The sequence below is a fragment of the Triticum aestivum genome, chromosome 2D (assembly GCF_018294505.1).
Source record: "Triticum aestivum cultivar Chinese Spring chromosome 2D, IWGSC CS RefSeq v2.1, whole genome shotgun sequence".
In the NCBI taxonomy this organism is placed as follows: Eukaryota; Viridiplantae; Streptophyta; class Magnoliopsida; order Poales; family Poaceae; genus Triticum; species Triticum aestivum.
The window spans coordinates 316,888,954-316,909,903 of NC_057799.1; the positions used below are offsets into that span (position 1 = coordinate 316,888,954).

The 20,950-nt window shown below is 47.0% G+C and overlaps 1 protein-coding gene across 1 annotated transcript; it reads right to left on the minus strand.

Annotated features, from left to right (window-relative positions):
- Nucleotides 1–9,022: 9,022 nt before the first annotated feature.
- LOC123052913 (protein NASP homolog 1) lies at nt 9,023–13,564 on the minus strand. Its single transcript, XM_044476277.1, has 6 exons — nt 13,237–13,564; nt 11,619–11,851; nt 10,532–10,741; nt 10,362–10,452; nt 9,806–10,043; nt 9,023–9,682 (listed from the first exon to the last, which is right to left on the minus strand). The coding sequence occupies exons 1-6, from the start codon at nt 13,455–13,457 to the stop codon at nt 9,287–9,289; spliced, it is 1,389 nt and encodes a 462-aa protein (XP_044332212.1). The 5' UTR covers nt 13,458–13,564; the 3' UTR covers nt 9,023–9,286.
- Nucleotides 13,565–20,950: the final 7,386 nt, after the last annotated feature.

Genomic DNA, 20,950 nt, shown 5'->3' on the forward strand with positions numbered 1-20,950 from the left:
TGTCGCGATGGCAGCTCAGCCTGGCCGGCTTGCAATGCATATCGCTATGGGCGTGTTTGGTTCGTAGTTTACAGTAGCTGCATTACACAGCCTTCTTAACTCAGTCTGACTATACAAATGCAGTCTCAAATGCACCATTTGCAAGTTGTTTGGTTGCATGCCCTCTTGCTTGCATGGGCTGAATCACACTGTCTGGTGTTTGGTTGCTTGCATGTTAATGAATAAACCCAACTCATGGAGTTTGGTTGTATACAACACCTGGTGTGTGGTAACCTCTTTGGCTAGTTGGTGAGGTTACCAGCACACTTCAGCACAATCATGTACTCCCTCCGTCTCATAATGTAAGACGCTTTTTTATTCTAGTCTATTGTCAAAACAACATCTTATATTATGAGACTGAGGGAGTACCACACATCATAAGCAGAGCACAGCATAAACAGAGCATCAACTACTTAACAGCATAATTCAGATAGCATAGTACCACACATCATAACGATAGTTCAACAGTTCAACGCATAAACCATAAAGCAGACTCGATGGTACTTAGGAAGGAGGTGCCCCGGCCCTAGTCCTTGGCGGCGAAGGCTTCGTCGTGCTTCCCGCACTTGTTGACCACCTCAATGCCATCATCGTCGAAGATGATGACCTTGAGGGTGTCGGGAGTCAGGAGCTTGAACGTTGCCATGTAGCCGATTTTGATCTGATAAACGGCGGCGTAGGTGGCCCAACCCTGATCCAGGGTCACCCTGCCGTTCATCAGCTTCACCGTCACCCTCCAGGAGCAGCCGGTGTTGTTCCTTCAGCTTGAATTCCGTCGGCACCGCGACGAAGTGCTTGGTGAAGTCCAGGGGCATGGAGATGCACTCAAACTTCGGTGTAAGGATGACTGTGACGCCCCGAGACCGACGCTTCAGAAGACTTCCATATTTTCGTGATCACCGTGTGTTTCTTTTGTGCTTGCTCTATTTATTTTTGCATTGCATCATGTCATCATGCCAGCATGTCTTTTAATTTTTAAATCCTCAACAAATAAATAGATCGTTGATCTATTTAAATCGAGGGAATTCACATGGTGACTTTTCTTTATAACTTATCCTCCCAATATTAGGGAGCTATTATAAAATATTCCATTGACATGGAATTACCTTTGAGACACTTGCAAATAAATCCCAATGCCTTTGTTATCTCAATTCTTGGTCTCCGACTTGTCCTCATATTCTTTTAACGTTTTATCGAGGCTCTTCCTAAATGTTCAACATTTTGGAAACTTTGGATTCATACTCCTTGTTCAAACCAATTGAATTAAATTCAAATGCATTTGAATTTATATCTTTCAATCATGTCACTTCTATTTTTCCTGGATCAAGCGCATTTTTATGAGCCCAGAAAAATTAACCGCATGCGCAAATTCTTTCTCTAACCCTCTTTTCTTTTTCTTTTCTCTAATTCTTTTCTGCCAAAGAAAGTAAGGGAGAGAGAAGAGAGAGACCCCCAGCGCACCCCAGCCGGCCACTTGGGCCTCCTGTAGCCGCAGCCCGTTAGGCCCAGCCTCAGCCTCCTTCCGAACCCTAGCACCCCTGGTTCGATCCCCTTCATCTCCCCCGATCGATCCCATCTCCCTCTCCCTCTCGCTCCCTTGCCGCCGCCACTCAACCACGCGCCCGTGCCCGATCTCCTAACCCCCTCTGTGCCTCTGCGTCGCCCCACGCGCAAAGGAGTGGCGCCCCGCGCACGGCTTCGTTCTCGCCGCCGGCGACGACCAAGACTCCTCCCATGCCGCCTCTCCTCCTGCTTCTCCTCGTCGCCACCAACCCGCCTCGACCTCACCGCGGGCAGCAGCAGTTGCTGCTGCACCCTCTCGCTGACGCCGCGCCCGGACCTCCCCCGCGCCTCGCCTTCAACCTCGGCTTCCGCATCCCATGGCCACGAGCGCCACCAGCAGCAGTTTCAGGCCGTCCCGTCGAGTCCCTCGTCGCCCTTCTGCACCTCGTCTCCGGCTCTGCCCGTCAGAGCCACGCCTCTCGGTGCCCGCAGCCACGTCGCCGGTGTTCCTCCTCGACGCTGCCGCCTCGAGCCTCCCCATGCCGCGCGAGACCGCCGTGCCAAGTTCCCGCCGCTGCCGCTGCAAGTCCCGCGGCCGTCGCCCCTGCATCGCGCCAAGTCCCTGCATCGCGCCCCTGTTGTTGTTGACGCCAAGTCCAAGGGTCACCGAGCGTGGAATTCGCCAAGTACCACTACTAGTACCCCCTTCGGATTCATCAAGACCCTCATGTATGACTACACCCGGTGATGCGTCAAGTACCTCTACCGTCGACCCCGTGGGCGTCAAGTTCCTCTATGAAACGTGTAGCACTACGCCCAAGTTCCACTACAAGATGTGCCACTATCGTCATCGTGTACCTCTACTTCCACTACCGTCGCGAGAAACGACTACTTCCACTACCGTCGAACCCGATCCGCTCCGAAAAGGCACGCTTCGAAGGTATAGCCCCGAGACGACGTCCGTGGACCGAATGCATGTGTTGTATGAGATGCACCCTATGTTTGGACCGTGTCCGAATTGTTCCTTACACGTTACTCCTCGTTTGCCATGCCACCGACATGTGGGAACCCGGTAATCGGGATCACCCCACCATCTCTAGCATGTTCCACACATCCGCGCACTTGCTTCTTTTGCATCGATATCTCAATGAGTTGTCGGAACCAGAATGTTGTCGTGGCACCATTTCCGTTGTCGTTGCCGTTGCCATGGCACCCCTTTCGTTCCGCCATGGTGACCAAATGCTTCATAACATGCTCATGTCAACATTTTCATAAAATGGCATAAAACTTGCATATGTCATCCGCATCATGATAACAACATATAAATGGTTAAAATTGTTGTTTGCATTAAATTGCTAAATAACATATGGGGTTTTTCCGGAATTGTTATTTGTTAATTCCGGCCTCATTTAAACTTGCCTAAATAGATAGTTTTATTATGCTTAACCTCTTGCATGTTTAACAACATTTAATATTGTTGTGTACCTAAACGAGAGCGAACTAAATAATTCGAATGTGGTGTTTCTTCAATATGCAACTCGTTGCATATTGAGCTCCACTTAATTTGTAGTATTGTTTGTTGCACTTTGCCATGCCATGCCTCATTTAAACCGGACATGCATCATACTTGATTGTGCATCATGCCATGTTTGTGTGATGGTTGTTTACCATGTTGTTTGTTTCTTTCCGGTTTGCTTCTCTCGTTAGCTTCGGTTTCGTTCCGGAGTTGTGAGGATTCGTTCGACTACGTCTGTTTGTCTTCTTCATGGACTCGTTCTTCTTTCTTGCGGGATCTCAGGCAAGATGACCATACCCTCGAAATCACTTCTATCTTTGCTATGCTAGTTGCCTCGATGCTATCGCTATGCCGCGTTACCTACCACTTGCTTTTCAAGCCTCCCAAATTGCCATGAACCTCTAACCTTTGTCACCCTTCCTAGCAAACCGTTGTTTGGCTATGTTACCACTTTTGCTTAGCCCCTCTTATAGCGTTGCTAGTTGCAGGTAAAGATGAAGATTGCTCCATGTTGGATTATGTTTTATGTTGGGATATCACAATATCTCTTAAATTATTAATGCATCTATATACTTGGTAAAGGGTGGAAGGCTCGGCCTCATGCCTGGTGTTTTGTTCCACTCTTGGCGCCCTAGTTTCCGTCATATCGGTATTATGTTCCCGGATTTTGCGTCCCTAACGCGGTTGGGTGTTATGGGAACCCCTTGACAGTTCGCCTTGAATAAAACTCCTCCAGCAAGGCCCAACATTGGTTTTCCCATTTTCCTAACAACCTATTACCTTTCCCTTGGGAGTAATTAACCCGAGGGTCATCTTTATTTTAGCCCCCCCCCCCCCGGGGCCAATGCTTCTCTAAGTGTTGGTCCGAACTAGAGCACCGTGCGGGACCGTCCCTTGGCAACTTGGGTTACGTTGGTACATGTATGCTTAGCTCATCCGGTTGTGGCCTGAGACGAGATACGCGCGGCTACTATCAGGGTGTCGGCACGCCGGGAGGTCTTGCTGGTCTTGTTTTACCATTGTCGAATTGTCTTGGAAACCGGGATTCCGAGACTGATCGGGTCTTCCCGGGAGAAGGAATATCCTTCGTTGACCGTGAGAGCTTATAATGGGCTAAGTTGGGACACCCTTGCAGGGTATAAACTTTCGAGAGCCGTGCCCGCGGTTATGTGGCAGATGGGAATTTGTTAATATCCGGTTGTAAAGAACTTGACACTCGACTTAATTAAAACGCATCAACCGCGTGTGTAGCCGTGATGGTCTCTTTTCGGCGGAGTCCGGGAAGAGAACACGGCTTTTGGGTTATGTTTGACGTAAGTAGGAGTTCAGGATCACTTCTTGATCATTACTAGTTGACGACCGTTCCGTTGCTCCTCTTCTCGCTCTTATTTGCGTATGTTAGCCACCATATATGTTTAGTGCTTGCTGCAGCTCCACCTCACTACCTTCTCCTACCCATAAGCTTAAATAGTCTTGATCTCGCGGGTGTGAGATTGTTGAGTCCTCGTGACTCACAGATTCTACCAAAACAGTTGCAGGTGCCGACGATACCAGTGCAGGTGACGCAACCGAACTCAAGTGGGAGTTCGACGAGGACCTTGGTCGTTACTATGTTTCGTTTCCTGATGATCAGTAGTGGAGCCCAGTTGGGACGATCGGGGATCTAGCATTTGGGGTTGTCTTCTTTTCTTTTGGTTCCGTAGTCGGACCTATGTGTGTACTCTGATTGATGTATGACTTATTAATGTATTGTGTGAAGTGGCGATTGTAAGCCAACTCTTTATCCCATTCTTGTTCATTACATGGGATTGTGTGAAGATGACCCTTCTTGCGACAAAACCACCATGCGGTTATGCCTCCAAGTCGTGCCTCGACACGTGGGAGATATAGCCGCATCGGGGGAGTTACAAGTTGGTAATCAGAGCCATCCCCGACTTAGGAGCCCCCTGCTTGATCGAATCGCTGGCGTTGTTGAGTCTAGAAAAAAAAAGTTTTGAGTCTTAGGATTATATATATCGGAGAGTAGGATTCTTTTTACTCCTCAGTCCCTTGATCGCTTTGGTGAGGCCCCCTGACGTAGAAGTTTTGACTCCTCTCCTCAAATTTCACTAAAAAAAATTTAGGATCACGCGGGTATCTTGGTATCGTTCCGATGGTTTTGTGACGAGAACATTGTTCTTGGTGCCTCCTGACATTTAGGGGTTGTGGCAGTGTCCCGGGGAGTTGAGCTCCGAGGTGTTGTCGTCACAATTTTATCGTTGCAGTTCTGGAATACCTGAGTTTCGCCAACATTGAAAATCTCTTTTGTGCAGTTGTTGGTGAGCTCACCTCGACGCCACCCAGTACTGGGGCGGGAGTTCGGGAGTATTGCCATAACTCGTATAACGGATGCTTTTCGAAGGTTGAGGTACACGATTTCCGAAGTTTTCTTGGTTATGTGTGGACGAATGGATACAGCTGGATCTAGGGATTGTTAGTTTGGGTGAGATATGTTGCGTCCCCTGTATCCCCAACACCAGATTGCATAACCATAAAGTTTCGGGAGTTTTATAGGTGGGAATTCAAGTAGCTCCTAGGATATCTTTTCGACGGATGTATGATTTGAGATTGGGATCCAACGTCTAGTGGTTCGCTTTTCACGGTCGATTTACAGTGGTCGCGAGACGTCTTAAAGAATCCTTGGCTATGCCAATTCGGGGACGTCTTGTTTGTCATTCGTGACGTCCGCTATACGTCGTGCCCGTGGGGCCTCATCACGAACACTTTGGGCGAAATCTCTATCATATGTTTGTTTCCGGCTTATTTTGCAAGCCAAATCCTTTGTTTTGTTTTATTTGTGGTATTCGAGTTGCTTCGAAGTCAAATGTTGAATCCATACCTTTTCCTAAGTGGTGTTCTCATATTCCTATGTGGTTACTAATCCTTCTTGATTATCGAGATTGCCATCTTAATTCTATTTCCAACCGGTGTGTTTCTCTTCGAGATGATCCCATCATTCTCCCCATCCGCAAGATCAATTCTAAGTTTTCTCAACGGTGTTTATTCCATCTGTCCCAAGTTGCCTTTGTTTTTTCCCGCCCTCCCACCTTTTTTTCTTCAAGGACTCAGATTTCTTAATCATGTATCCTTTTATTTGAGAGAAGTCTCTTCATTCTTTTCTTTCGATGTTCTTATCCGGCGATTTCCCATGAAGATGCTCAACAGTTTCAAGTTCATCATCCTTTGTTGTTGTTTCTTCTCCGGCGGATCCAATTTCAAGCTTTCGGTGTTGATCACATCCCTTTCCTCGTTTCAAATGTTTTTCCCATGCCGGTGCACCTCTTAATTGCTCACCTCTCTCTATTCATATCTGAAGTGCCCAGGATATCTCAGAAGATTTGTGTCTCCATTATCAATCCGTTCAAGCTATTTCGAGATTATTATCTCATTCAAGTCATTTAATTCAACCAGTGCAATCTCTCTTTTAAATCGTTCAACGGTGGTTCTTTTGAGTGGGCCCTAACCCACAGGTCTTTTCCAGGATCTTACCTGACTCTTCTATTTTTTCGGAGTTATTCTCAAATGCATTTCAAAGTTTGACGTAAGAATGAATTACCATCAGTAAAATGTCTTTCTCCAAGATCTTTCAAATTCTTTTCATCGTTGGTCCAACCTTTGTATTTTTCATCCCGGAGTATCTCAACAATTCATGGTGGTGTCTCTCATCGTCATTCTCAACATTTGAAGACCGAAGAAGAGTTTCTCTTAAATCTTGCTCCATTCTCTTCAAGATTCATGGTTCTAGCTTGATGACATCCTCTCATAATTGTTTTCGATTGTGAGAATTCTTTTCACCCATCCGGAGCATTTCAGGAGTCTTTTCAGTTTGATTCTCCGGAGCCCATAATCTCAGAATTATTCATTCAAGCTTTCAGCTCGTTCTCCAAATCATACCGGTGCATCATTCAAGTATTATCTAATCAGCTCGGGATCTCCAAATCAGTTGGGACGATCGGGGATCTAGCATTTGGGGTTGTCTTCTTTTCTTTTGGTTCCGTAGTCGGACCTATGTGTGTACTCTGATTGATGTATGACTTATTAATGTATTGTGTGAAGTGGCGATTGTAAGCCAACTCTTTATCCCATTCTTGTTCATTACATGGGATTGTGTGAAGATGACCCTTCTTGCGACAAAACCACCATGCGGTTATGCCTCCAAGTCGTGCCTCGACACGTGGGAGATATAGCCGCATCGGGGGCGTTACAATGACCTTGCATAAGTGAGTTGGGCCCCCCCTTCTTATGGTAGTGGTCGTAGTTGCAGCGCTTGCTGATGGGGGCTCCTCCATGCCCTCGTCGCCGCCAACCGTTGACGTCTTCGGTTCTTCCTCGGGGGTGGACGGTAGCACCACCTCGGGCATTGGATGAACCGGCTGCTTGTCCTTGTTGTCAACGGCCGGGAGCACCTCCGTGCCCATCTCATTGCTCTCCTCGATCTGCACATAATTTATGGAGTCAGGCACAGCACAGAGTTCATGGCTTATTGAAAAGCATGTAGTTAAAACGGCATGACTGTCACTCTTCCTCCTCTCCATCGCACCTATACTTACTCACCCTGACCACCACTACTTACCCACCCCCTCTTTTCTCTCACTATCAACCTTCCTCCTCTTCATCGCCATGAGCTCCAGCTCCAGCTCCAACGCCAACCCCTTCCCTTGGGGTATTGGCTGGAGGGCCTTCTTCCTCGGATGGTCGGCTGGTGACCGCACCAAGTTCGAGAACTCCATGGAGGTGTGCTCGAACTTCGGCTCCATGCCTGACATGCAGAAGGAATCTGATGCAGTGGTCATGAGGGCCACTGTACAAGAGTTGAAGACGCTGATTTCTAACCAGCGAAGGGCGCGATGGCAGTCGACATCATTCGTTGGGCCATGAATCAGGCCGACTCCGACGACGCTAAACAGAGGAAGAGGTGGTCTAAGTACAAGAACTAATGGGCTCCTAATGACTGTCGTGCCGCAGTGTACTGGAGACGGCAAGCGTGCCGCCGGTGGTCATCGGTGGGGAGCCTAAGGAGAAGGAATAACCGGTGCAGATGCCAGTGAAGGCGCCGGAGCCCGGCCGTCGTACCTGGCAGATCGACCTCGACTCCGCCGAGGACGACGATGACCCGCCGCCCCGCACGGCGATGGACAAGGAGATGAAGGCCAGCCACTCGACCCGCCGCGGCTAGCCAATGTTTGTTATGTACACCCAATCCCCAATCCCCTTCTACTCCATCCGCATCTACTACATCTATTTCGATCTTGCATGAACTAGTATGAACTAGTATGAACTGCCATGCTTATCTACCTCTATTCCCCATTCCCCTCTCTGCCGTGGATCGAATCTACCGCCGGATCGAACGCCAAAAAGTAGTGCATGACGAACAGAAAAGTGCTTACCGTCATTGCCACGGGCCAGGTGATGATCCGCTCGCCGATGGAGTCCGATGGTCTTCTTGCTCTCCTCTGATCCGCCGCCGCCGGTGAGAGTTGGGGGAGTGGAGGAGAGTGGGGAGAGGGAGCGGTGAGGCTAATAACTGCCGGCGCTTCGGAAAGCAACGCGGCTTCTCGAGCATGGCCGCTCGCGTGCAGCCACCGCCACCCACGTGCACCGCTCGAGTCTGGTTCTGGAGAAACTGCCGATTCGAGCGTTCCCAGGAAGCCTGGCTCAGAAGTGCTTTAAACATCGTGCCATGCAGCCCCAACATGCCATGCAAGCCCAACAGTGTATGCAGCCAACTAAACATGTCGTTTTCTTCCCGCGCGAGCCTGGTTGAGCCTCATGCAAGCAACCAAACACGCCCTACACCGCTCAACATTGGCAGCAAAGCAAGCGAAGTGTAAAGTTATTCAGTACACAACACAGATCAAATAACCATTGAAATGTGCCAAGATAGCCTTGCTCAATTGCGGCACAAGAGATTATGACAGAGAGCAATCACTAAATAAACAAGATCCCATAGGTAGAAACACGAATTTGGAAAAGCACAAATCGCCTTACACGCGTCAGACACCGACAACTGTCTCGCTTGATAAACTTATCACCAGTTCACGCTACTAGTACAACTTAAGAGAAGATGGTTCCCGCAATTCACAAACATTTTAACGGCTCTAAGTTTGCATTAAGCTAAACAGGGCCAAATATGGAGCTCACAGATTCCAGCAAGTTACTAACACGATGTAGGGCGAATGAAAATGAACTCTACTTTGATACGGAACCCTCGCCATCTTGCGCCGTGGGGAGAACATCTGAGTTGTTGCTGCTGTCGCATTTCACAGATGGTGAATCATCTGCTGCCAGTCTCTTCGAACAAGGTTCAGCAGAAATAGGCTTGATATTAGCTCGCTTGATGCCTCTGCCTACAACACCGAGGTCGGTAACAGTACTTCCAGTGCTTCCGGATGTTGCTGCTGTAGACATAGTTGGGGAGTCAAAGCCATTGTTTACTCCACCCATTTGTGAAGAAGTCAAAGATGCAGCTCTTGGTGCCACGGCATTGCCAGCCTTCTGCATAAACCCTGCCTTTGCGGCAATGCTTTTCATAATCTCCTCTATTTCAGAGCTTGGGGTTGCCATTGCTTGCTCCAGGTCTTCAAGCTGAACCAAAACAGTTCAGATATCTCATTGCTCATTATGATAAACATAAACATTTTCACTCAGACATCAATAGGCTGAAGACGAAAATAAAGTTGATAAGATGAAGGAATCTAGTTTAGTTACCTTCTTCTCAAGGTCAGGCAATATACCAGTAACAACCTCCAGCTCATCTTCAATAGACAATTTCTTTGAGTCTCCATCAGCAGTAGATGCACTGTCACCTTTATCAGCCAACAAGGTTGCCTTCGCTTTTTTCAGGCTCTCTAAACGTGACTTGCACAATGAAACAGCCTTTGCACAATATGGGATCGCATCTGCAATCTTAGATGCCAACTCATAGACCAAACAAATGCGGAAGTGTCTAGCACTGATTAAGGAAATTAGCAAAGAAAGAACAATAGTCTGCAAGATAACAGTATTATATAACTGACATTTTCCTCTGGTCACAGTTAATAGCCACATTAGACTTGCATGTGCATTTACGTAAGTGAAAAGGTACCCATGAGACATTCAAATCAGTAGAATTACCCACATCATCCATGGATAAGGAAATAATAAGGATAACTTCAGCCACATAAATCTTCAGCTAATAAAATACGCACCAGTTAAACCAAGTATGCCGCTGCATCATACCACTACATGGCAGACAATGACATTATTATTACCACAAGGAGGATACAGTTCAACAATTCGACGATGGTCAGGCTCAACCAAATGCTCCAAGATGGCCAAAGCTTTGAAGTAGTCACCAAGTGAGTTGTCTATGTCCTCTGCAAACAAATGTAGCGCCATGAGTATCAAGACCACACACTAGTTTATTGCAGGAATAACCAAGATAACAGAGATTACCTCTTTCCATGGAGACTTCAGCTAGAGCAGAAAAGATTTTCACTTTCTCCATAGTGTTGTCTGGGTTCTTCTCCACTATTGCCCTTGCAATATCTAACATTTTCCAGGCTAGATCCAAATCAGAATCATCTTCTTCTCCCCCCATCTCATCGCCATCCTTGTCACTCTCACCATCTACATCCTCCTGATCTTTCTCATTTGAGTTTTGACCTAATTAATGACTATGTCAGTATTTACCACGGTAGGAAGAAGAGCAAGCAGCAATATAGCTAAAGCAATGATATACATTCATACATAGAATTAATCAGCATAAAGTGATCATTTTTTATCAATATATATAGTCATGAGCAAATATAACTAGAAATTCTCATGGAAATGTGAGACAGCGATTATTCACATTTTGCAAAACTTACATAACACACAACTGTAGAAGTAGGGAACTTGCAAGAACCATGAGATAAGCACGGAGGTCAACCCACTTCAAATATAGAACCCAAACAGAGTAAGGACTAAGGAGGAAGGGCCAAAGCGGTTTACAAAGCATAAAACCAAGGCCATGCAAAGTGCACTATTTTAGACGGCTAACTGCAACACATTCATCATCCATGTGTATGAACAACAATGGCAGATATAAATATTTAAAGCTGGAAGGAAAATATCTGACAAAAGGAGAAGACAGGCAGACAGCCACACAACATATTGTTGATCCATAACAAGTTTTTGAATGAGCAATCAAAGCATATATTTTTACTACCTCTGAAATCATCTGCTATCTATAGCATAAACTTGTTTTAGACGTTTAATCAATTAACAAAATCACTTCATGAAGTGGATGAGAAGTTGAGAACTCAAGAGATAACTATGAACACTACATACCTCCAAATAAGACCCAGCATTTTGCAGCACATGAGCTCATTACTGATTAACATCTAATTGTGGATAGTCTCCAGTTGGTACAACGAGAGGAATATAAAGAAGTCTTAAATCATAATGACCATAATGTTACTAATATAATAATATGTCCAGATTAATGTCCGCCCTCTGGTGTATAACTGCATCTGAATCTACTTGGGCAAAGGAAACACACCTTCAAGACCACCTTTGTCTGAAGATGGATCGTCATCTTTGACGTTGCTACTGGATGCCTTTGAGTTTCCACTATCTTTATTCGTTGTGCTCTTCGCTGGTTCTTCATCTGGTGCACTCTTTGGAACATTACCCAGAGGATCGGTCTCCTCCTGTGATTTGTATAGCAAGGCACATCCATATTTATAATACGTGCTAGCACACTCTGAAGCAAGTTCTCCATAACGTTCAACCCTGGTGACAAGACAACAAAGCCGTATATTTTTTCAGTGTATCATTGTAAAGATATAACTCCGCCTATGTCTTCTAGGCATAGCCGGTCCCAAGCCCGGGTAAAGGAGGAGGGTTGTGATAGGCTTGGCGAGCCAACGTAAAAACTAGCCAGTCCCATAGGTATGAAACCCATTTGAGCGAGAGTAGTACTAGGATGGGTGACCTCCTAGGAAGTCCTCGTGAAAGGGTTTCATATCTAAGGGTTGTGATAGGCTTGGCGAGCCAACGTAAAAACTAGCCAGTCTTTGGGTATGAAACCCATTTGGGCGAGAGTAGTACTAGGATGGGTGACCTCCTGGGAAGTCCTCGTGAAAGGGTTTCATATCTAGCCTACCCCAACTTGTTTGGGATAAAAGGCTTCGTAAATATATAATATCATTGTAAAGATATCAAGGGTACAGCATAAGAACATGAAAGGTAACGTAATGAGATGAAATAGACCAACCAGAGCTAACCACCACAATGGTACTATCAACCATTTTGATGACACAAAGTGCTAATTATGCTCCCTGTTGACTGTCTTTTATAAAAAGTTCACTACTGATTGGCGCTTGCACAGCCTATGAAGTACAATTCTGAAGTAGGATGAATAAATTATATAACAGTAAATATTCGTAACTAACCGGTACTGAAGAGGCATGTACACATTTCTCAAATAAGATAGCACCTATGCCTCAAGTAATTACACTTAGATTCAATGCTCATCCTAGTACACACATCAAGCACCAATTGCCAACATAACCTCACAGTCAAGGGGCCTCAGGCAAAAGCAAAACAACCAACAGGACAAACCACATATAAAACACTGCAAGTACAAGCTGAATCTACAGAACACATCTAATCAGTTTCCAGTAGGTGAATGTTCTCGCAAGGTGCTAACTATGTGCAATGTTGCTTGTTTACAATGACTAATAGTGCCGGTCAGAAGCACTAGGGGCAGTGCTAGAGAGCCATATAGACATTCTTATGGATATAATACCTATTCCCGAAGATGTTCCCATCGCAACTCACACATGGCACATCACAACAAAATGGGGAAATCCATATAACTGCTGCCAAATAAGAGTAGGCTCATTGAACCGAATAATCATCTCTCACATCGCATTGCGCTCCCCGCTGAAAACATAAACGTAAATACCACAACTGGTGATCACCTTCCTGTAGAATCTCTTAAACCCTGGTAAACCCACCCACCAAACTACATAAACCAAAAGCTCGACAGACCTACCGCCGAAGTAACTAGCCCAGAAGAGCAATGAACTAAATGGACATTAAGCACATGATACATCCATAGGGGAATTTCCGCCGGGTTAGGAGTCGGATCGGTGGGTGGGAGGAACCCTAACCTGATCTCGAGGGCGCGGCTGAGGCGGTCGACGGCGACGACGAAGTCCCCCTCCTCGATGGCCTTGGACCCCTTGTCAAACAGCTCCTCCGCCCGCTCTAGGGTTTTCTCCTCTCCCCGCTCTTTCTCCTCGCCGCCCGCTTCCTCCTCGCTAGGGTTCGGGAGCGGTGGGTCCTGGCGCTCGTCTACCGGCGCCACGAAGTTATCGGAGGAGGAGTCCATGGGCAGCGGCGGCGGGGGGGCGGGGTATCGTTCCCTGTCGGCGCCGGAAGCTGCGGGTGGTGGGGAGGGAGGGAGCGGGAGAAGGGGCAATGAAATGGGGAATGTTTCGGGGAGGGGCAGCGCCAATTCTTGGTGACGTGAGGGATCCGCCAGGGGGGTCAGCTTTTCGGAGTTTGGGCTCATTTGGTCTTGCAAAACTGGGCTTTTTAGGGCCCAGAGTGTAACCGTAATAAGGGCTAAAAAAATGCAAAGCTAATTTTCACCCCTCCTCCTGTCGTTACAAGTGACACATGGCATGTGCCCTATCTTACATTCTTAAGAAGTTATAATCCCCATCTTTAAAAAAAGTTGATCCCCATTACTACCAATTCTTTCAACATGCAGCCCGTCCACATCATCGTCTAGCCACATCAGCACTTCTCTTGATTTAGCTCGCCTATGGTGAAGCCACGTCACCACTTAATGTTGTCGCTGCAGGTCGCTCGCTTTGTGCTACATTCGCACAGTGTACTGGCCATCCAACACGGCTTTCCTTCTGCACACGTACCGTTGAGTCAGAAAAATATACGTGACCGCTGCGTTTTGAACGCTAGCTTTTCAGCAACTGAAGCGCACATTTATCATCTCAGTAATTTACACCCGCCAATTGATTTTCCATTAATCTCTCCATCTTCCATATACACCGGTGCCTTTTCTTCTTCTCGAGGCAATAAATGGAGGAGTAGATGGAGTTGCGCTCCACACAACAAGTTCCTCATCTGCATGAGAGGATTCATGACGCATTCAGGTTTAGTTCCTAAAGATTAGTTAGATACTACTCCACGCCTGTCACCAAATGGTACAGGTCTCGAATAGGAGGTGGAGGCTAGAGCTTTCTAGAACCAGCCGGCTGTTGGTGAGAGATGCTGCCTCTGACGCACAGCCACCGCCCGTGGCAGCGCCCTCTTCACCTATCCGGCCGTATTTGGGACTACCCGCTCCATGCCGTTGTCCTCGCATTCCCATCAGATTACCAAGTTCATCAGGTACACCACTTGCCATGCCTCACCCGCCCTATAACGGCATCTGCCGTCGGTTGGATCTGGGCTCTTAGAGCAACTCCAATAGGGCGACCCATTTCGTCCGCGGCAGTTCGTTTGGGTCGGCGCGGACAGAATAAGCGGCCCAACGCGCCGACCCAAACGGATGCGGGCCCGTTTTTGTCCGCGGGCGACCCGTTTCCGGCCCATTTTTAAGCCTGATTTGCGTCGGCGCGGACACGCGACGGACGTGCGCGCGGTCGCCTACTCCTGTCTCCGGGCCGCTGGTCTGTGGCACATTGGCCTCCTTCCCCCCGGCCAACAAGCAACCCTCGCCCCCCGCCTCCTCCGTCACCGACGCCGCCGCCCATTTTTGCGGTGACTCTTCCAGCTGCCGCCGCCTCCACATCCGCCCAGCAACGCCGCCCCTGCCCCCAGTCGCCCGCCGCCGCCGGGGAGCAAACTAGTTCCCGCCGCCGCTTCCCCCACCGCACAGCCGCCCGCGACCAAGAAGACGCCTCGCCGCCCCCGCCACATACGACCGGCACGCTCGTCGGACGCCGGCAGGGCAGCTAGCTGGTCTGTGGGCGCCGCGTCTCCCCTCGCCGGCCGTCTCCTTCTTCGACGCCCGCAAGCTGTTCGACAGTTTGCCAAGGTACGAAAATGGACTCCGCCGACGAGTTCTTTTTCCACAATTTCATTTGCGACTCCGACGATTCGTCGTCCGACGACGAGGAGGAGATATTGGCTGCCGTGTTGGTCCATCACCACCTCAACAACCAGCGGCCGTTGTTCCGTGGCTCCATTCCGGGCCACCTTCCGGCGTTGAATCGTAACCGAGAGAGCGGGCATTTCCTTCTCTGGAAGGACTACTTTGATACAACAAACCCGTTGTTCAAACATCACAAATTCCGCCGCCGGTTCCGTATGAGTAGGCATGTTTTCAACCGTATTAGAGAGGGAGTGGTCGGCTATGATGACTACTTCGAGTGCAAAGAGGATGCCGTCGGCAAGATTGGTTTCTCCTCTTATCAGAAATGCACTGCCGCCATCCGAATGCTTGCATACGGAGTGCCCGGTGATCTCATTGACGAGTACGTCCGTATGAGCGAGTCTACATGCCTAGAGTCCCTGTATAAGTTCTGCAAGGCTGTGATTGCTGTGTTTGGCCCTGAGTACTTGAGAGAGCCGACAGCTGCAGATACAGCCCGTTTGTTGGCGATGAATGCTAGCAGGGGCTTCCCGGGGATGCTTGGCAGCATAGACTGCATGCACTGGGAGTGGAAGAACTGCCCTTCTGCTTGGCAAGGGCAGTATAAGGGACATGTCAGGGCTTGCACTGTCATACTAGAGGCCGTGGCGTCTCAAGATCTCTGGATCTGGCACTCTTTCTTTGGCATGGCTGGATCACACAATGATATCAACGTGCTTCAGCGCTCGCCGGTGTTTGCTAGGCTTGCCGAAGGCAACAGCCCACCGGTGAACTTTACTGTCAACGGCCACAACTACGACAAAGGGTACTATTTGGGTGACGGTATCTATCCTCAGTGGACCACTATTGTAAAGACAATACCCAACCCTGTTGGAGAGAAAAGGAAAAGATTTGCCCAAGAGCAAGAGAGTGCTAGAAAGGATGTCGAGCGTGCCTTTGGTGTTTTGCAATCTCGATGGGGCATCGTTCGGTATCCTGCTAATACTTGGAGCACGCAGAAACTATGGGAGGTGATGACTGCTTGTGTGATCATGCACAATATGATCGTAGAAGACGAGCGCCCCGAACGTCTGTACGATCAAGGCTTTCAGTTTCAGGGTGAGAATGTTGTGCCTGAGCATGGAGTAGCGGCAACATTTGAGCAGTTCACTCAGTTTCATAAAGACATGCGTGATTGGGAAACTCACGTGCAACTGCAAAATGATTTTGGTTGAGCATATGTGGGCTCATGTTGGCAACCAATAGATGTATCTTCTTTTTATTCGTTTGCAAAACTATGTGAAACATTTTTATTTTTATTTGGCCTGTAAACTATACTGCTTATTTGGGGGGACTATTTTGTTTGTTAGATTTTCATTTCACAATATGTTAAATGCAATGCAAAATTGGGCGGCCAGCCGGCCACGCCTGCACATATGGGTCGGCGCGTTGGGCGCGCTGCCGACCCATATGAAAAACAGGGCGGACGCCGGGCGGGCGGCCGACCCAAACGGACAAAAAACGGACGAAATCGCCGTCCGTTTGGGTCGGCCCGTTGGAGTTGCTCTTATTACGGTGTTTGTGCATGTAAGTACAGAAGTGAACTGGCGGGACGCGAAGAAAATGATGGGTTTCGTGGGGATGCCCGCGTCATGTTTGGACCCTGTCAGCCTACGAGAATGGTTCAGCAACAGCAAATTTGACAATCTTGACCTGTGGATGAAATCATTTCACGAGATGAACTGCTTATAAAAAAATTCACTCAGCTGACCTTTTTTAGTGGCGCCCGACACGAAGGCGTCACACTACACTGTGCAGCGCCTCACAGATAGGCGCGACACGCCTGGCCAGAGTCGCACCCGTGTGATCCAAAAATTACTAAGTCAGTGTGCAGCGCCTGGGAGCTAGGCGCCACACGATACAGTGTAGCGCCTAGCCTCTAGGCGTTGCACTAGTGGTTGCCTACACTATACAGTGTAGCGCCTAGCCTCTAGCGCTGCACATTGACTTAGTAATTTTTAGGCAGTTTGGGATGCGATGCTGGCCAGGCGTGTAGCGCCTATCTGTGAGGCGTTGCACAGTGTAGTGTGGCGCCTTCGTGTCGGGCGCCACTAAAAAAGGTCAGTTGAGTGAAAAAAATTTAGAAGCAGTTCATTTTGTGAAATGATTTCATCCACATGTCAAAATTGTCAAATTTGCCTTCAGCAACCTCCTCTTCGCCGCCACCGTTGCAATCTTCGCTTGTGTGGTTAGGTCACGTCCCCTCCTCGTCGTGCCTACAGGTCCGGTTCTTAAATCTAGAAAACTGAAAATTGTTTTCTTGATTGAGTTTGTAGAACTGTGTCAAGTAAACTGATAACCAGAGAAACATGCTTTATCATCTCTTTATTTTGACCAATACATTATTTTTACTCATCCAATAAGTTAGCAAGTTGTTATTCCAATTTTTCCAAAAGTGAACATGTTACATGATGATACGTCTTTATCACATGGTGCTGAATTGGAATTATATCCATGCCATATTTTTTCTACAGATGCTCTTGCAATCATCAGGCAGAGGTAGGAAACTTCCGAGGCTGGGTCATATTTGCACCCTCAAAGCAGCCTGAATCCTGTTTCAATCCCCTCTCTGTATGAGGTTCTCCCTGATTTCTCCATTTTCCAATCTTCATGAACCATGTTGCTTCTTTGGTTTTAGATTACTGCCATGCAATTGACGCATTGATCATTTTTTTCCTTGCTTTCCTTTAGTATAGAGAGTCAATGTTCATATTATGAATCCCATCTCCAGCCTGCATATACTAACTTAAACAACGAAACATCTTGAGGCATCTCAATTCTCAAAGCAAGGACATGTTGTCTGTTCTAGGTTCCAGCCACACAATTATTGAGAGGTTTGTTGTCATCCTTTAATTTGAAGTTTTTTTTTCTTTTTCTTTTTTTCGAAAAGGGGATCTCCCGGGCCTCTGCATCAGAGTGATGCATACGGCCATCTTATTAACGAAATAAAAGGTTCCAACAAGGTTCCAAAGTCTCCGACTGAAAAGTAATAAAAAGACAGCTCACACAGAGCTAAAGAGGCTGGACACACAGACTAGCCAAGATAAGACGCCACAACCGGCTGGCTAAAGATAGATAGGTAAACTAATTGCCTATCCTATTACATAACCGCCATCCAAACCGGTTGAAGATATCCCGAGCTACCATCTCCCAGCGGATAGATCCAGTAACCAAATGCTCCATGGCCTCCATCGGAGTGAGTAGCGACCATGAACGGATCACGGCCGTGGCTCGAAAAATAACCTGCAAAAAGTGAATACGTGATGTTCTGTTAAAAACCAAATCATTTCTGCAAGTCCAGATAGTCCACAACAAAGCGCAAACTCCAACACGACTATGTCTCGCTAATTCAGGCTCAATCCCAGTGAGCCATGTCCCAAATAACGTAGTGACAGAATTCGGTGGAGTAATATTAAAAGCAATGCGAACCGTCCGCCAAAGTACTCTGGCAAACGGGCAATCAAAAAAGAGATGTTTGATCGTCTCGTCCCGATCACAGAAGCTACACCTCGTAGGTCCTGTCCAATTACGCTTAATCAAGTTATCCTTGGTTAAAATAACCTGTTTATGGACAAACCACATAAACACTTTTATTTTCAAAGGAACTTTGACAGCCCAAACATGCTTGGAGGTAGGAATGGAGCTCGAATTAATTACATCAATATACATTGATTTAACCGTGAATACTCCAGACCTAGTCAGTTTCCAGCGTAATTCATCGGGTTGTTGAGAAAGATGGACATCCATTAGTCTCCGAACTAGACGGAGCCAATCTTCCCAACGATTGCCCACTAACGACCGTCTGAACTGAATATTAAGGGGGATGGATTGAAACACCGTAGCAACGAACACCTCACGTCGTTGAACAATGCGATATAAAGACGGATATTGAATGGCCAAGGGTGTCTCGCCGAGCCAAGTATCCTCCCAGAAGCGTGTACTAGCGCCGTTGCCAATAACAACCTTTGTCCTATTAAACAGAGATTGTTTGACTTTCATCAGGCCTTTCCAGAAAGGCGAGTCAGTTGGCCTGACTGTGACCTGGGACAAGGACTTTGTCTGTAGGTACTTGCTGCGAAGGATTTGGGCCCACATGGCATCAGTCTCAAAAGAAAGCTTCCACAGCCACTTGCTAAGAAGGCATCTGTTCTTAACTTCAAGATTCTCAATACCAAGACCCCCTTGGTCTTTCTGTCTACAGATGATATCCCATTTTGCAAGTCTGTATTTTCTTTTTAGATCATCACCCTGCCAAAAGAAACGCGATCGATAAAAGTCCAGTCTTTTCCTAACACCAACTGGGACTTGAAAGAACGATAAGAGAAACATAGGCATACTCGTGAGCACCGAATTAATCAGAATTAATCGGCCTCCATATGACATGAGCTTGCCCTTCCAGCAACTCAGTTTCTTCTCAAACCGGTCTTCGATGCACTTCCATTCTCTATTGGTCAGCTTTCTATGGTGGATTGAAATACCTAGGTAAGAGAAAGGTAAATCCCCCAAGTCGCACCCAAACAATTGTCGATAAGCCTCATGTTCGTCTTTGGCTCTACCAAAGCAGAACAGCTCGCTCTTATGAAAGTTAATCTTTAACCCGGTCAATTGTTCGAAAAGGCATAACACCAGCTTCATATTTCTCGCCTTGGCCAGGTCATGCTCCATAAAGATGATTGTATCATCAGCGTACTGAAGGATGGATACACCTCCATCAACCAGATGAGGTACCAAGCCACCCACTTGACCATTCTCCTTAGCCCTTCCTATCAAGATGGCTAACATATCAACCACAATGTTAAACAAGATAGGGGACATCGGATCTCCTTGTCTTAGGCCTTTATGTGTCTGGAAGTAATGACCAATATCGTCATTCACTTTAATTCCCACACTCCCTTTTTGCGTAAATGATTCAACCTGGCGTCGCCAGGCTTCATCAAAACCTTTCATACGCAATGCCTGTTGGAGAAATGGCCATTTAACCTTATCGTACGCTTTCTCGAAATCCACCTTAAAAATGACACCATCTAACTTCTTGGAATGGATTTCATGGAGCGTTTCATGAAGGACGACCACCCCTTCAAGGATGTTTCTGTCCGGCATGAAAGCAGTTTGGGAGTGCTGCACCACAGAATGCACAATCTGTGTGAGCCTATTAGTCCCGACCTTGGTGAATCCTTTAATTTGAAGTTGCAGTTCTTTTCAATAAACACCGCAAATATTTCTAATGAACACTACTTTATAGTCCAAATATCCTGAGCATAGGGATTTCACAAGATAATACAACTCCAGTTAGTGTAGCTTCTGATGATACAGGAAGCAATTGGAAAGAAGTACTGCTCATAGATCTACATACTTAATTAATAGTACCTTGACTAATTTATAGTCCAACACAAATTTTTCTTTCACATGAACTCCGGTACAGAGGGAAAAAACAGATTTTACTGAAGATGCTAGTGGCGAATTCCAGTGGTATAATAAACTTAAATAGCCGGCGGTGTACCATATATTTATCTAATAATTCCTCTACTACCGACCAAGTACCCACGACAATGAATCGTTTGCTTCTTATTCTCGTGCATGGGAGCTAAGGACACATCTTTTAAATACTTTTTTCTATAAATCACCAAAATTACCTCAGTCTCTTATATATTATTTTTTAAATCACCAAAATTACCTCAGTCTTTTATTGTGTTCTTATAAATATGTAACCACTATAGTTCCAT

Excerpts from the sequence above, each read along its gene's own strand:
- LOC123052913 (XM_044476277.1), bottom strand. The coding sequence starts at position 13,457 with ATGGACTCCTCCTCCGATAACTTCGTGGCGCCGGTAGACGAGCGCCAG. Across the intron at positions 10,453-10,531 it reads TGAAGTCTCCATGGAAAGAG|AGGACATAGACAACTCACTT; the intron begins GTAATCTCTGTT and ends ATTTGTTTGCAG. Across the intron at positions 9,683-9,805 it reads TGCCTGACCTTGAGAAGAAG|CTTGAAGACCTGGAGCAAGC; the intron begins GTAACTAAACTA and ends GTTTTGGTTCAG.